Below are 13,202 nucleotides of genomic sequence, written 5' to 3' on the forward strand. Positions count from 1 at the left end.
AAAAAAAAAAAAATAATAAATCCAAGAGGAAAAAAAAAATGTGCAGAACAGGTGAGAACTTAAACAGCCTGGGCCTAATGTACCCCTCTTCCCTTTTCTAGATATCAGCGTGGCTCACGGGCCTCCAGGGACCACTGAGGTAAGCACAGACCTTTGGGCTCTTGGTTCTAGACTGCCCGACAGAGCAACCATGGAGATTCTGGGTGAGCGCATCAATGGGAGCCAGGGATGGCTGCCCTCTTCGTTTGACCTCAGTGGCTCAGTGGCAACAGCCAATTACTCCAATAAGACGGAGCCGTACTACGACATGACGAGCAATGCCGTGCTCACGTTCATCTACTTTGTGGTCTGCATCATTGGGCTGTGTGGCAACACGCTGGTCATTTACGTCATTCTGCGCTATGCCAAGATGAAGACCATCACCAACATTTACATCCTCAACCTGGCCATCGCTGACGAGCTTTTCATGCTGGGGCTGCCTTTCCTGGCCATGCAGGTGGCCCTGGTCCACTGGCCCTTTGGCAAGGCCATTTGCCGAGTCGTCATGACAGTGGATGGCATCAACCAGTTCACTAGCATCTTCTGCTTGACAGTCATGAGCATCGACCGCTACCTGGCCGTGGTTCACCCCATCAAGTCAGCCAAGTGGAGGCGGCCCCGGACAGCCAAGATGATCAATGTGGCTGTTTGGGGGGTCTCTCTACTGGTCATCTTGCCGATCATGATTTACGCTGGGCTTCGGAGCAACCAGTGGGGGCGCAGCAGCTGTACCATCAACTGGCCGGGTGAATCGGGAGCGTGGTACACGGGGTTCATCATCTACGCGTTCATCCTGGGGTTCCTGGTGCCTCTCACCATCATCTGTCTTTGCTACCTGTTCATCATCATCAAGGTGAAGTCCTCTGGCATCCGCGTGGGATCCTCCAAGAGGAAGAGGTCGGAAAAGAAAGTGACCCGGATGGTGTCCATTGTGGTGGCTGTGTTCATTTTCTGCTGGCTTCCCTTCTACATCTTCAATGTCTCCTCTGTCTCGGTGGCCATCAGTCCCACCCCAGCCCTTAAAGGGATGTTTGACTTTGTGGTGGTCCTCACCTATGCCAACAGTTGTGCCAATCCTATCCTCTATGCCTTCTTATCTGACAACTTCAAGAAGAGCTTCCAGAATGTTCTCTGCTTGGTCAAGGTGAGTGGCACCGACGATGGTGAACGGAGTGACAGTAAGCAGGACAAATCGCGGCTGAATGAGACCACGGAGACCCAGCGGACCCTCCTCAATGGAGACCTCCAAACCAGTATCTGAAATGCCCAGAGAAGAGCAAGCTCTGCCTACTGCCTCTGGGACGAGGAGCTGCTCATCCTCCCCAGGCCCTTCTTCCCATGCGTCCCTCTAGGATTCTAGAATCCCAGTGTGATTCAGAGAAAAGTGCTGGAGTGACTGGTATGGGAGAAAGATAATGTCTTATTCTCATGACCTCTCCCTTCAAGTGACCATTTACACACAGGCAGGACAATTCAAAATTGGAAGAGGAGGAAATCCTGCCTGGACGAGCCCCTGACGATTGCTGACGCCCAACAAAAGAAAAAGAAAAAACAATAATAATAACTTCTCTGTGTAAATGTGTGCTTACACATGGTGTGTAATAGTGTGCTCGGAGTAATATTTATACTTGTCTGTGCCTACTTAGTCTCTCTAGGATGTTTGTATTTGCGTACATAAGTAGCAAATTCAAGTGTGTGTAACATAGATGTTCACCAAAACACAGAACATGAAGAAATGGATTCACCATACAGCCAGTCAAAGCTTGATAAAGGGATGTCACTCCACAGGTCTTTGGCCAGGCCTGGAAGGAGCCTGTGTGGTGTGGTCACATGGTCATGTTTGTGTAAAACAATTTTTTTTTGTGACAGTGAGATATGTTTGTATTCTTCTCACAGGAGGATCTCACAAGGACCTGTCTCTCCTTACAAGTTAGGTCAAAGTAAGAAGGTGAACAAGAAAAGATAGGCAAAAACCCAGAACATAAATTCATGAGTTTCCTCTCCTCAGATATAATCAGTTATTCATTTACCCCAAAAAAGACTTCAACGGTTATGGTGATCTCTCATTGTGCGCATGAAGACAAAGCCTGCTTTATTGTCTGACTGAAGTTTTCCCTTCTCAAATAACTTTAGTTTCTCTTAGGGAACCATGGAGGTGGGGGTGGGGGATAAGACTCACTAACCTGAAAGGCAATAAATGGACTGTGATTCTTGTAGGGAAACAATTTTATTCTCCCCACCGTGAAAACAAATGAATTATACCTTTATGAGAAACCATGAAATTGCCTGGTTCTTTTTTTTTTTAATGCCAGACACGGTTTCTGATTGAAAATGGAAATATAATTTAACAACTCCTCAAAGGGCTTTGTAAAAGACCTTATGGTTAAAAAAAAAATCACAATGCCTACAAAAGACTAAGGATACTGTTTGTACAATCAACACACACACACACACCAGCTGATGCAGTGTAGAGTGCACGAGTGTATGACGTGGGGGAGCCGTGTCCTGCACAGGCGTGGCGGCACCAGCTGCTCTGACTGCACACACACCCCGTGTCAGGATTTCCACGCTGCCCTCTCTCTGAGCTGTTCTTCAAGAACAGCAGTGACAAGCACTTCACACCATCAGAGATATTTTATTTTTTTCCCAAAATATAGATGGGTTAAAGTGATAAGAAAATAGATAATGAATGCCCATTTCATTCACTGATCTCAGTTTCCCTGGGCTAGGCCTGGTAGTGCTCTTCTGTAATTCCAGCAGAATCAGGAAGCAGAGATAAGAGGATCGCAGCTGGAGGCCACACAGAGTAAACAAGTTAGACTCTCGGGTCAAAAACTAGCCAGGAGTAGTGGTGCACATCTATAATCCCAACTATTTTGGAGGTGGAGGCAGCACAATCCTGGTCTAATGCTGATGGTGGCAAAAGCGTAAGACCTTATCTGAAAACAAAATGAAAGCAAAAGGCCTGGGTGTGTGGCTCAAGTGGTAGAGTACTTGGCAGGCAAGCATGGGATATCAAACACAAAACCCCAGTATCAAGAAGAAAAAGGGAAAGAAAGAAGGGAGGGAAGGAGGGAGGGAGGGAGAAAGGGAGGGAAGGAAGGGAAGAAAGGGAAGGAAGGAAGAGGTTTTTAGCCTTCCTCTTCTAGCTCCCTAAGCTTTCCTTTTCTGGCCTGTATTGAATGTGGTAGTCTATGCTTCTGCAATAGAAAGAGTTGGTGACACCAAACATGGAGGTGAAATTTTCTGGAACCATGTCCATAAAGAAGAGAAGGTGAGGCTGTGGATGACATCTGTGTCTACGCAGAATGGACATCCTCTCCGTGGCACAGCACGAGGGCTGCATGTGACATTCTTGGCCTCTGTGAGCCTGTGGTAGAGGGGGAGGCATGGGGATCCCAGTGATGAGAAAAGAAGAAAGCCATGGCTCCTAGGCCAATCATGACCACTCCACGAAGACGCGGGGAAGGAGGGCAGGGGCTGCAGCCCTGAAGGACAGAGGCGGAGGGATCACCAGAAGTGTGGTGAGTGTTTGGCCCAGACAATCCCAAGAGCTGACAACCAGAGCTCAGCAGACAGGATTTAGAATTCGCCATGAACCTCTCCCACAGTTTTGCCATTCACAATCACTGCATTTCCCAAAGTCCCGGCAAAGCAAACCCTTACCTGAGTGTTTAATTCATTTCCAATGTGTGAATTCTGGGAACAGCCTTGAGGCAGTGTGTGTGTGTGTGTGTGTGTGTGTTTGCCAGTCTTGGGGCTTGAACTCAGGGCCTGGGCACTGTCCCTCAGCTCCTTTCGTTCAAGGCTAGCACTCTATCACTTGAGCCACAATGCCACTTCTGGCTTTTTCGGTTCATGTGGTACTGAGGACTCAAACCCAGGGCTTCATGCATGCTAAGTAAGCACTCTACCACTGAGCCATCTTCCCAGCCCCCCATGTTTTTATTTTTATCCAGCAGTTCCTCTAGGCAGGAGCCGCGGGGGTATGGGTTCAAATCTTAGCTGAAGCAGCTGTCTCTATTCAGGCTGAGAACAGCATCTCCAGAGAGATGCTCCCCGACGCCCGCCCCTCCCAACGACCCCCACACTTGCCACGCAGCACCCACCAAGTGATCTGGTTGTTCTCGCCCACACATATCATGGCAGACCTGACTGTGTTTAAAAACAAGAGCTAAATATTAACCAAGACCTAACCACCAACCATAAAGCATTATTGATTCTCCTAAGCTAGAAGTGATTGTGATGCCATTAAAATAAAAATGCTGGGCCTGGATCACCCGGCCCAGTGAGCAGCCAACTCCTACTGGACAAAGACTTGAAGCATGAGAGGGCTGCGGACACGGATGCTTCCGGTAGGTAGTCACAGGTACACAGGTGGGGATACACGTCATGTAACTTTGCTCTCTTTGGGGTGCCGTGAAGAAGGCAGGTGGGGGGTGGAATGGGCCTTTGTGATACCAGTGTCAGTCCCCTAATGTCTCTAGGACCAGGAAGCAGGAAAGGAATGCCCTAATGAAAGGCACCCTTGTGCTGGCCCTGGGCAAACGCCTGCTGAGAGGTGGGCTACAGTCAGCCTAGCACCCGTGGCTCACACCTGCCATCCTAGCTGTTCAGGTGGCTGAGATCTGAGGATCACGGCTCAAAGCCAGCTCAGGCAGGAAAGTCTGTGAGACTCTTATCTCCAATGAAACACCAGAAAACCAGAAGTGGCTTTGTGGCTCAAGTGGTAGAGCGCTCGCCTTGAGCTGAAGAGCTGAGGGACAGCGCCCAGGCCCAGAGTTCAAGCCCCACGACCAACCAAAAAAAAGAAGAAGAGAGATGCTCAGTGAGCCCACCCTTGGCACTGCCAGGCCTGCCAGAGAGTACACCTAACAAAGTACAGACTGCATGGAGCCCAGAGGCAGCAGACCCGTCTCAGGAGAGGAAGCCCCATCTGCTCTCTGGGGGCTATGGGTCAACTCATTAGAGACACCAGGGGCAAGCACTGCCATCCCTGCTTCTTGGGCAGCTGGCATATCTATCCCTGCCCTCAGGTAAGAAAATAGGTTCATGTTGAGTGAGCTGATATTTTTTTCTCGAGTCTAATTTTTAAGAAGAAGCACAGATCACCTTTGTACAATATAAGCAAGACTTGGCTGTTTTTTTAAAAATCTTTTAATCTTCTTCTAGTGGTACTGGGATTTGAATTCAGACCCTCACGCTCTCTCAGTTTGCTTGCTTGGCAGTCTACCACTTGAGCTATGCCACTAGCCCTGCTTTTTGCTGGTTATTTTGGAGATGAAAGTTTAATGGGCTGTTTTGTCACAGCTACTTGAGAGGCTGGAGTTGGAGTCTCCCCTGAGCCCTGAAGTTTAAGACCAGACTAAACAGCATAAAGAAACCATATGTTAAAAAAAAAAAAAAGTTGCCAGCAGCAGTGCTCAGGCCTGTAATCCTAGGCCCTTAGATCTCAGGAAACTGAGATCTAAGGATCAAAGTTCAAAGCCCACCCAGGCAAGAAAGTCAAAGAAAAAGAGACTCTTATCTCTAATTAAAAACCAAAAACACTGGGAGTGCAGCTGTGGCTCTAGCCTTGAGCAAAACCACTTAACTCCCAGGCTCTGAGTGTAAACACTAGGACCAGCACCAAAAAAAAAAAAAAAAGCCAGGTGCTGGTGGCTCATGCTGGAGGCTGAGATCTGAGGATCTCAGTTCAAAGCTAGCCCGGGCAGGAAGTCCATAAGATACATCTCCAATGAATCACCAGAACACCAGAAGTGGTGCTGTGGCTCAAGTGGTAGAGCGCTAGCTTTGAGCTGAAAAGCTGAGGGACAGCGCCCAGGCCCAGAGTTCAAGCCCCACGACCGACAAAAAAAGAAAAAGGAAAAAACATTAAAGTCAACAGGGGTCAGATACTGTCAGTGAGGCAGGTGGGGACAGGTGGCCTCTGAATTGGTAGTAACATTTCTTTAGTTCATTTCCTATACCATACCTCCCACTCCACATTGCAATAGTGTTCTCAGGCTGGGCATGGTTGCTTTGTGTCTATAATCCCAGCACTAGGAGGGAAAAGGAAAAGCACTCAAGGTGTGATGGTCATACCTATAATCTTAGCTACTCATAAGGCAGAGATAGGAGGCTCACAGTCCAAAACCAGTCCAAGCAAAAGTCAGGGAAGCTGTATCTCAAAAACAAGGCAGATATGGTGGTGTATCCTGCAATTCTAGTTATTCAAGAGGTCTGGGGAGGGGGATGGCTATTCCAAGGCTAGCCCAGGCAAAAATTAAAAACAAACTGAATGGCTGGGGGCGTGGCTCAAGCAGTAGAGCATCTGCCTAACAAGTCAGAACCTCTCTCTCTCTCCACACACACACACACACACACACACACACACACACACACACACACACACACTTGTAATTCCAATACAGCGATGAGGACTATGATAAAAATACAGACAATAAAGAATAGCGGTCCAGGGTGTGGCTTCCAGAGGCAGCTTTTACACCTCGCTGCTTCACACCTAATTCTACTTCCTCAATGATTTGTGGCAAATCAGAACCCTGCTCAAAGCTGATTTCCTCCTCAGTAAACAGATAAGAATGCGATTTTGCTCAGGAGGTATCTGCACCCGAGAGAATTAGATACAGTTGTTCTTGTTCAGGGGTTGCGGCAGTGGATAACATATAGTGAGCACTTGACAAATGGGAGTGTTTCCTTTTCCTTTCTAGTCGTGGGGCTTGAACTTGGGGCCTGGGCGCTGTCCCTGAGTTCTTTCACTCAAGCCTAGCACTCTACCACTTGAGCCATAGCACCATTCCCATTTTCCGGTGGTTACTTGGAAAATAAGCGTCTCACAGACTTTCCTTCCCTGGCTGGCTTTGAATGGTGCTCCTTAGATCTTAGCCTCCACAGTAGATAGGACTATAGGCATGAGCCAGTGCCTGGCAGGAGTGTTTATTTCTTTACGCTGGGGTGGTCCAGGCAGGCTTCCTGGAGGAGTTAAGTGTTGTGTGACAATATGGCAGAAGAAAGAGCAAGAAAGGTTTGAAGAAGGGACTGGGAATGTGGCTTCATGGTAGAGCGCTTGCCTAGCATGCATGAAGCCCTGGGTGGAGGCCTAATGGAGGGAGTGGGGGGGAGACCGGAGACGACGATGGATACAACAAATACTGAATGCCAGGACACTTCACTGCGAGAGAGAGGAAGACAAGGAACACTCCAAGTGTTTTGATAGGATGAGAAGCACAAGAGAATACTTTTTTGGGGGGGGAGGAACGGGGTGGGGGGTCTGTCATGGGGCTTGAACTCTGGGCCTGGGCGCTGTCCCTGAGCTCTTCAGCTCAAGGCGAGCGCTCTACCACTTGAGCCACAGCGCCACTTCCAGTTTTCTGGTGGTTAATTGGAGATATGAGTCTTATAGCCTTTCTTGGTTGGGCTGGCTTTGAATCACGATCCTCAGATCTCAGCCTCCTGAGTAGCTAGGATGACAGGCGTGAGCTACTGGAGCCCTGCTGCTAGAAAGAAAATAATGTGAAAAAGAAGGTAAGGTCTTAAGAGTTGTGGGAGGCCCGGGATCAGGGGCTATATGCCTGTTATCCTAGCTACTTAGGAAGCTGAGCTAAAGAGTTAGATCACGGTTCAAGGCCACTATGAGCAGACTGCCTCCAAAATAAGCAGAAAGAGGCTGAGCTTGAGCCATGGCTTGAGTGGTAGTGTGCCAGCCAAACAAGCAAGCTAAATGAGAAGACCCGAGTTCAAGGCCTGGTACTGCCAAAAGAGAGACAGACAAGAAAGGATCAAACAAATGAACGAAGGAACAAGGGAAAAGAAGGGAAGGGAAGGAAAAGGAGGTAGTTTGAAAGAGTAAGAGCTTGCTGCGCAGTCACTGGGCTTTGCTAAGATAGCTCACATGCCCCCCCGCAAGCCAGCACAGAGCCAGTTTTCACAGGAGAGGTTCAGTGAAGGGTGTAAGGTGTGGAGTGTGAATCTCTAGTCGGGTGCTAAAGACGTGTACAGCCCAGACAAGCAGACTCCCTTCAGGGTCACGCCTGCCTAGCTATTTGTTGAAGGCTGTGTCTCAGGTATATGCAAACAGTTACGTCAAATACACACCCCACAAATACCACAAATGTCACCTCCAGTGGACACAAGCTGATAAACAGAGCCATAAAGATAAGATGTCAAGACAACTGGATTAGTCCCTCTTAATCTCATTTTCCTCGCTGCCAGGAGCAAGCACCAAAAGTCTCAAAGCCACCTAGCAATCAACAGGCAATCGGGCAATCGACAGGCAAGCACATCGAATTCATGCAGTCCCATGGGACTTTTATTGACAATTTGTCCTTTGCTGTATCCCTTCCCTCTTCTTCCTCTTTTCTGTTCATTTTGATCAGACTCAAGCCTCTTCTCTTCCTTTCTTGTTTCTTCCCTCTCCATCTTTCCTAGCTTAGCGAGAGTTCCAGTTTCTTTCTTTCTCTCTTCCTTTCCCTTTCTTTTTTCCTTTCTTTCTTTCTTTCTTCCTTCCTTCCTTCCTTCCTTCCTTTCTTTCTCTTTCTTTCTTTCTTTTCCTTCCTTCCTTCCTCCCTTCCTTTCTTTCTTTCTCTCTCTCTCTCTCTTTCTTTCTTTCCTCTTTTTATTTGGTTAGTCATGGGGCTTGATTTCTAGGCCTGGGCACTGTCCTTGTATTCTTCAGCTCAAGGTGAGCACTCTACCACTTGAGCCACCACAGCACCACTTCCCATTTTCTGGTAGTTAATTGGAGATAAGAGTTTCATGGACTTTCAAAGCCCAGGCTGGCTTTGAACTATGATCCTCAGATCTCAGATTCCTGAGTAGCTAGGATTACAGGCATGAGCCACTGGGGCCTGGCTCAGAGTTTCAGTTTCTTAGAGTTTCCTTTTTCTGAGTTTGATTTTCCTGTCTCTTCCATCTTTTTTTCTGGGTGCAGGTAGAAGACTCCCAGGACCACTGTTAAGAAGCTGCATGTGGATGTGTAGAAATGCAGCCACATCAGAAAGATGCTTTGGAAGCAGGGCTGAGGAGGAAGTGAGGAGGGTAGGCCTCAGCTTTTATTGCTTTCATGATTTCAGTATTAAGTAACCTGTGAGCTCCAAGCCCCAGACCTTTTCCAGTGCAGCCTCTGTGGAGCCCTGCTGTGATTATGTGACATAGGTGCATGGTCAATTTCACAAGTATTCAATGTATCATTTGGTCTGAGAGCCAAAGTCTATCGTACCCTTTCCCAGATGCTAGACTATACACTGCACTTGATATCTGTAAAATCTGGGTTGGGCAGTTTCCTTTCACTGTAACAAAATGCCAGAGACAATTAGTGAATCAAGAGAAAAGTTTTGCCAGGCACCAGTGGCTCACATCCATAATTCTAGCTACTCAGGAGGCTGAGCTCTAAGGATTGCAGTTCGAAGCCAGCCCAGCTGAAAACTCTCTGTGAGACTCTTATCTCCAATTATCCCATTCAAAAACCGGAATCGGAGCTGTGGTTCAAAGAGGCTAGTAGAGCACTAGCCTTGAGCAAAAGAGCTCAAGGACAGCGCTCAGCCCGAGTTCAAGTCCCACAACTGACAGAGAGAGAGAGAGAGAGAGAGAGAGAGAGTTGATTGATTTGGGCTGACAGTACAGAAGGAACATGATTGGTTGGCCTTGTTGCTTTGGACCTGTGGTAGGCGGCAGAGCATGACACTAGCATGGGGCAGAGCAAAACTATCCACCTCATAGCTAAAAAGCAGAAACAGAGCCTCATAATCCCTTGCCCGTCACCCCCCCCCAGAGACCTGAGACCTCCTAAGGGCCCCCACCTCTCAGAGCCCACCACCTCCCAACAGCACCCCACCAGGGACCAAGCCTAGCACACGGCCCTCTGGGGGACATTCAGTACCCAAACTATGGCAGAAGCCTTCCGTTTTAACCATTATTCTGACTTGATTTATATCTTCCTATTAAGAATTAAGGAGGGGAGCCGGGCGCTGGTGGCTCACGCCTGTAATCCTAGCTACTCAGGAGGCTGAGATCTGAGGATCGCGGTTCAAAGCCAGCCCAGGCAGGAAAGACCGTGAGACTCCTATCTCCAATAAACCACCAGAAAACCGGAAGTGGTGCTGTTGCTCAAGTGGTAGAGCGCTCGCCTTGAGCTGAAGAGCTGAGGGACAGCACCCAGGCCCAGAGTTCAAGCCCCACGACCAACAACAACAACAAAAAAAGTAAGGAGGGGCCAGATGGGGTAGGGCATGCCTGTAATCCCAGCTGCTGGAGGCTGAGGCTAGAGGAGCCTGAGAGAAAGCTAGTGTCAGAGTACATCCCAGACCGGAGGGACAGCAACCCTCCAGCTGGCAACACCTGAATACAAGGTGTGGCCACTCCGCATAGCATCTGTCTCCATGTCCCTAGAGATCCACTCCAGTTTGAGTCCCAACTGCCTGTATAACTCACTGCAGAGACCCTTCCTTAGGCCAAGGGCAGGGAGCGGTGTGGAGACCATCCAGATGTTGCTAGGAATTAACTGGGCCTAAGGCCCTTTATAGTTGGAATTTTTTCTTTTTTCTTTTTTTGCTGGGCCTGGGGCCTGGGCACTGTCCCTCAGCTCTTCAGCTCAAGGCTAGCGCTCTACTACTTGAGCCACAGCACCACTTCTAGCTTTTTCTGCTTCTGTGGTGCTGAGGAATGGAACCCAGGGCTTCATGCAAGCAAGGCAAGCACTCTACCACTGAGCAACTTTCCCAGCCCTGATTTTTTTTTTCTGAAGTGAATCGTGGGACTAAGTCAGAAGATCAAGGGTTTCTTCTAGAGTCAGACTGACTGGAGCTAAGTAGCTCTGTGACCGTAGACAGAACACTTGATCCTGGGTTTTTGTTTTGTTTGCTGGTACCAGAATTTATGCTCAAGACCTCCAGCTCACTTAGCTTCCTTGCTCAAATGGTGTGCTTCTGCTTGAGCCATGCCCCAGTTGTGCTTTTTGCTGGTTGTCTTAGAGATGGAATCTCACAACCTTTTCTGCCCAGGCTGATTTTGAATCACGATCCTTCAGATCTCACTTTCCTGAGTACCTAGGATTATCTCTAATTACCAGCAAAAAGCCAGAAGTGGAGCTGTGGTAGAACACCAGTCCAGAGCAAAAAAAGCCAAGCAAGAGATCAAGGCCCTTGAGTTCAAACCCCAGTATTCATAACAACACATAAGCAAAAAGACTTCAATGTCTCATTGCAGCCACCAGCACAGTGCCTGGTCTGGCAGCTGAAGCTCTGGTTTTGCTAGTTCATGCTAATATGCAGAAGTGGACAGGAGGGGATCCTTCTTGGATGCAGGGGGGAAAGGAGGCTTGGAGAGGAAATCTTCCAGTGGTCCAGTGTCTCAGGCTTAGTTTTAAACTGCCTCTGCCAGTGTTCGCTCTGAGAGAAGAGAAACAACAGCGACCTCTGCAGGAGAGTTAGGGAAACTTGGTCAGGGAGACAGAAGAAAAGCTCTCAGTGGAGAACATCAGTTGGTGCACCCACCTTCGCTCTACCTGAAACCGCAAGTGCCATGCGCAAACACAAACCACTTCACGTAAAGCCCCAGCCTCATCCTGGACTTAGAAGCTGAAAGTGTGGCACTCACTCAAGGCATGCGACAAAAGTTGGGTGCCAGCGGCTCACACCTGTAATTCTAGCTACTCAGGAGGCTGAGATCGGAGAATCGCGATTTGAAGCCAGCCCCGGCAGGAAAGTCCATGAGGCTCTTAACCATCAAAAAAAAGCCGAAAGTGGAGCTGTGACTCCACTTGAGCAAAAAAGATCAGGGACAGCACCCAGGCCCTGAGTTCAAGCTCCAGGATCAGCACACAAGCATGTACATGCACACACACACACACGCCTGCCACAGTCATCCTGGGAGGGCTATTCTGTGGATCCACATAGCTGCCACTTGAAATGGCCTTAGTCACAGAGCTGCACTAGTTAAAGTCTCTGTCCGACAGTACCTGGGGTACCAGCCCTATGGAGTTTCCTCGATGTCTCTCGCCCCCATTCAAAGCCCCAGGCTATGTCCGGAGGGTCCAGCCTGCACCACAGCTGTGAAATAAATTTTGGAGTTAGCTCCTGCCGGACGGAGATGAATTCCCCAAACTCAAAGCACAGATGTTGCACATTCTGGGCAGCCGACTAGCTGCAGACTGGAGCTGCGGAAGTGCAGCCTGGCCGCCAGGGGGCGCTCTGGGCTCGAGAGAGAGACGGACCAGTAGACAGGGTCAGAGCCGTCCCTAGCTGGGTGACCCGGGATGGTAAATGAAATCCCCCAGGTCTAGGTGACGCACAGGGGTGGTGTGTACGGCAAATTAAATGATCTCGTGTACAGGCCTTGAAAACTATGCTCAATAATGTTCTGCCTCTCAGGATTTCTGGGACCTATCTGGTAAAGATGGTATTCTCATGGCTTAAGCACCAGCCTTGCAAACATGAAGTCTTGAGTTTAAATCCTAGTATTGCACACATTAAAAAAAAGAGGAGAAACAACGGTGCGGTCTGTATTGCCAGGATACTGCGAGGTAAAGTAGAATACGGTACGCTGCGGTCTCCGCGGGCGGGCGGGCACTGGGGCTGCCCGGCGGCGGCGGGTCTCCGCGGGCGAGCGTCTTCCATGTTCTTCCCCACTCTGGAAGAGCTCCGGGTGCGCCAGGAGAGATTTCAAGGCGAGGATGCGGGTCTTCCATTACGACTCGGCTCGGCGGTCCCGCGAAATTACAGCAACAGCGCAGGGCCAGGCCACGCCCCTCCGCCACGCCCCTCCGCCACGCCCCCCCGTGCCCGGAACAAACATGGCTCCCAGAAGCGCTTCCGCCTTCGTCCACGATGGTGAAGGGGCGGGGCCAGAGGGCGGAAGTGGCCGGTGGTGGCGGAGCCGTACACCATGGCGGCCACGGCCGCCTCCCCGGCGCTGAAGCGGCTGGATCTGCGCGACCCCGCGGCGCTTTTCGAGACGCACGGGGCGGAAGAGATCCGCGGGCTGGAGCGCCAGGTCCGGGCTGAGATCGAGCACAAGAAAGAGGAGCTGCGGCAGATGGTGGGCGAGCGGTACCGCGACCTGATCGAGGCGGCCGACACCATCGGCCAGATGCGACGCCGCGCCGAGGGGCTGGTGGACGCGGTGCGGGCCTCCGACCAGCACTGCGCGCGCCTCCGCCTCCGCCA

At 49.8% G+C, this 13,202-nt stretch overlaps 3 protein-coding genes across 3 annotated transcripts in view; 2 read left to right on the top strand and 1 right to left on the bottom strand.

Annotated features, from left to right (window-relative positions):
- The window catches only part of Slc39a11 (solute carrier family 39, member 11), a 333,089-nt gene that overhangs the window by 319,383 nt on the left and 504 nt on the right, over positions 1-13,202 (bottom strand). The gene's annotated exons all lie outside the window — the stretch shown is intronic.
- Positions 106-1,429, top strand: Sstr2 (somatostatin receptor 2). The gene has a single exon (XM_013037853.1). The coding sequence runs from the start codon at positions 191-193 to the stop codon at positions 1,298-1,300; it is 1,110 nt and encodes a 369-aa protein (XP_012893307.1). The 5' UTR covers positions 106-190; the 3' UTR covers positions 1,301-1,429.
- Positions 12,914-13,202, top strand: part of Cog1 (component of oligomeric golgi complex 1) — a 12,072-nt gene continuing 11,783 nt past the window's right edge. Inside the window, exon 1 of the mRNA XM_013036647.1 lies at positions 12,914-13,198. Within this exon, the coding sequence (XP_012892101.1) occupies positions 12,922-13,198 (277 nt within the window). The 5' untranslated portion in view covers positions 12,914-12,921. The remainder of the gene's footprint in view (positions 13,199-13,202) is intronic.

This window comes from Dipodomys ordii, unplaced genomic scaffold, assembly GCF_000151885.1.
Source record: "Dipodomys ordii isolate 6190 unplaced genomic scaffold, Dord_2.0 Scaffold7, whole genome shotgun sequence".
In the NCBI taxonomy this organism is placed as follows: Eukaryota; Metazoa; Chordata; class Mammalia; order Rodentia; family Heteromyidae; genus Dipodomys; species Dipodomys ordii.

Bases quoted from the DNA above. Each gene is read 5' to 3' on its own strand.
- Sstr2 (XM_013037853.1), top strand. From the start codon at position 191: ATGGAGATTCTGGGTGAGCGCATCAATGGGAGCCAGGGATGGCTGCCC.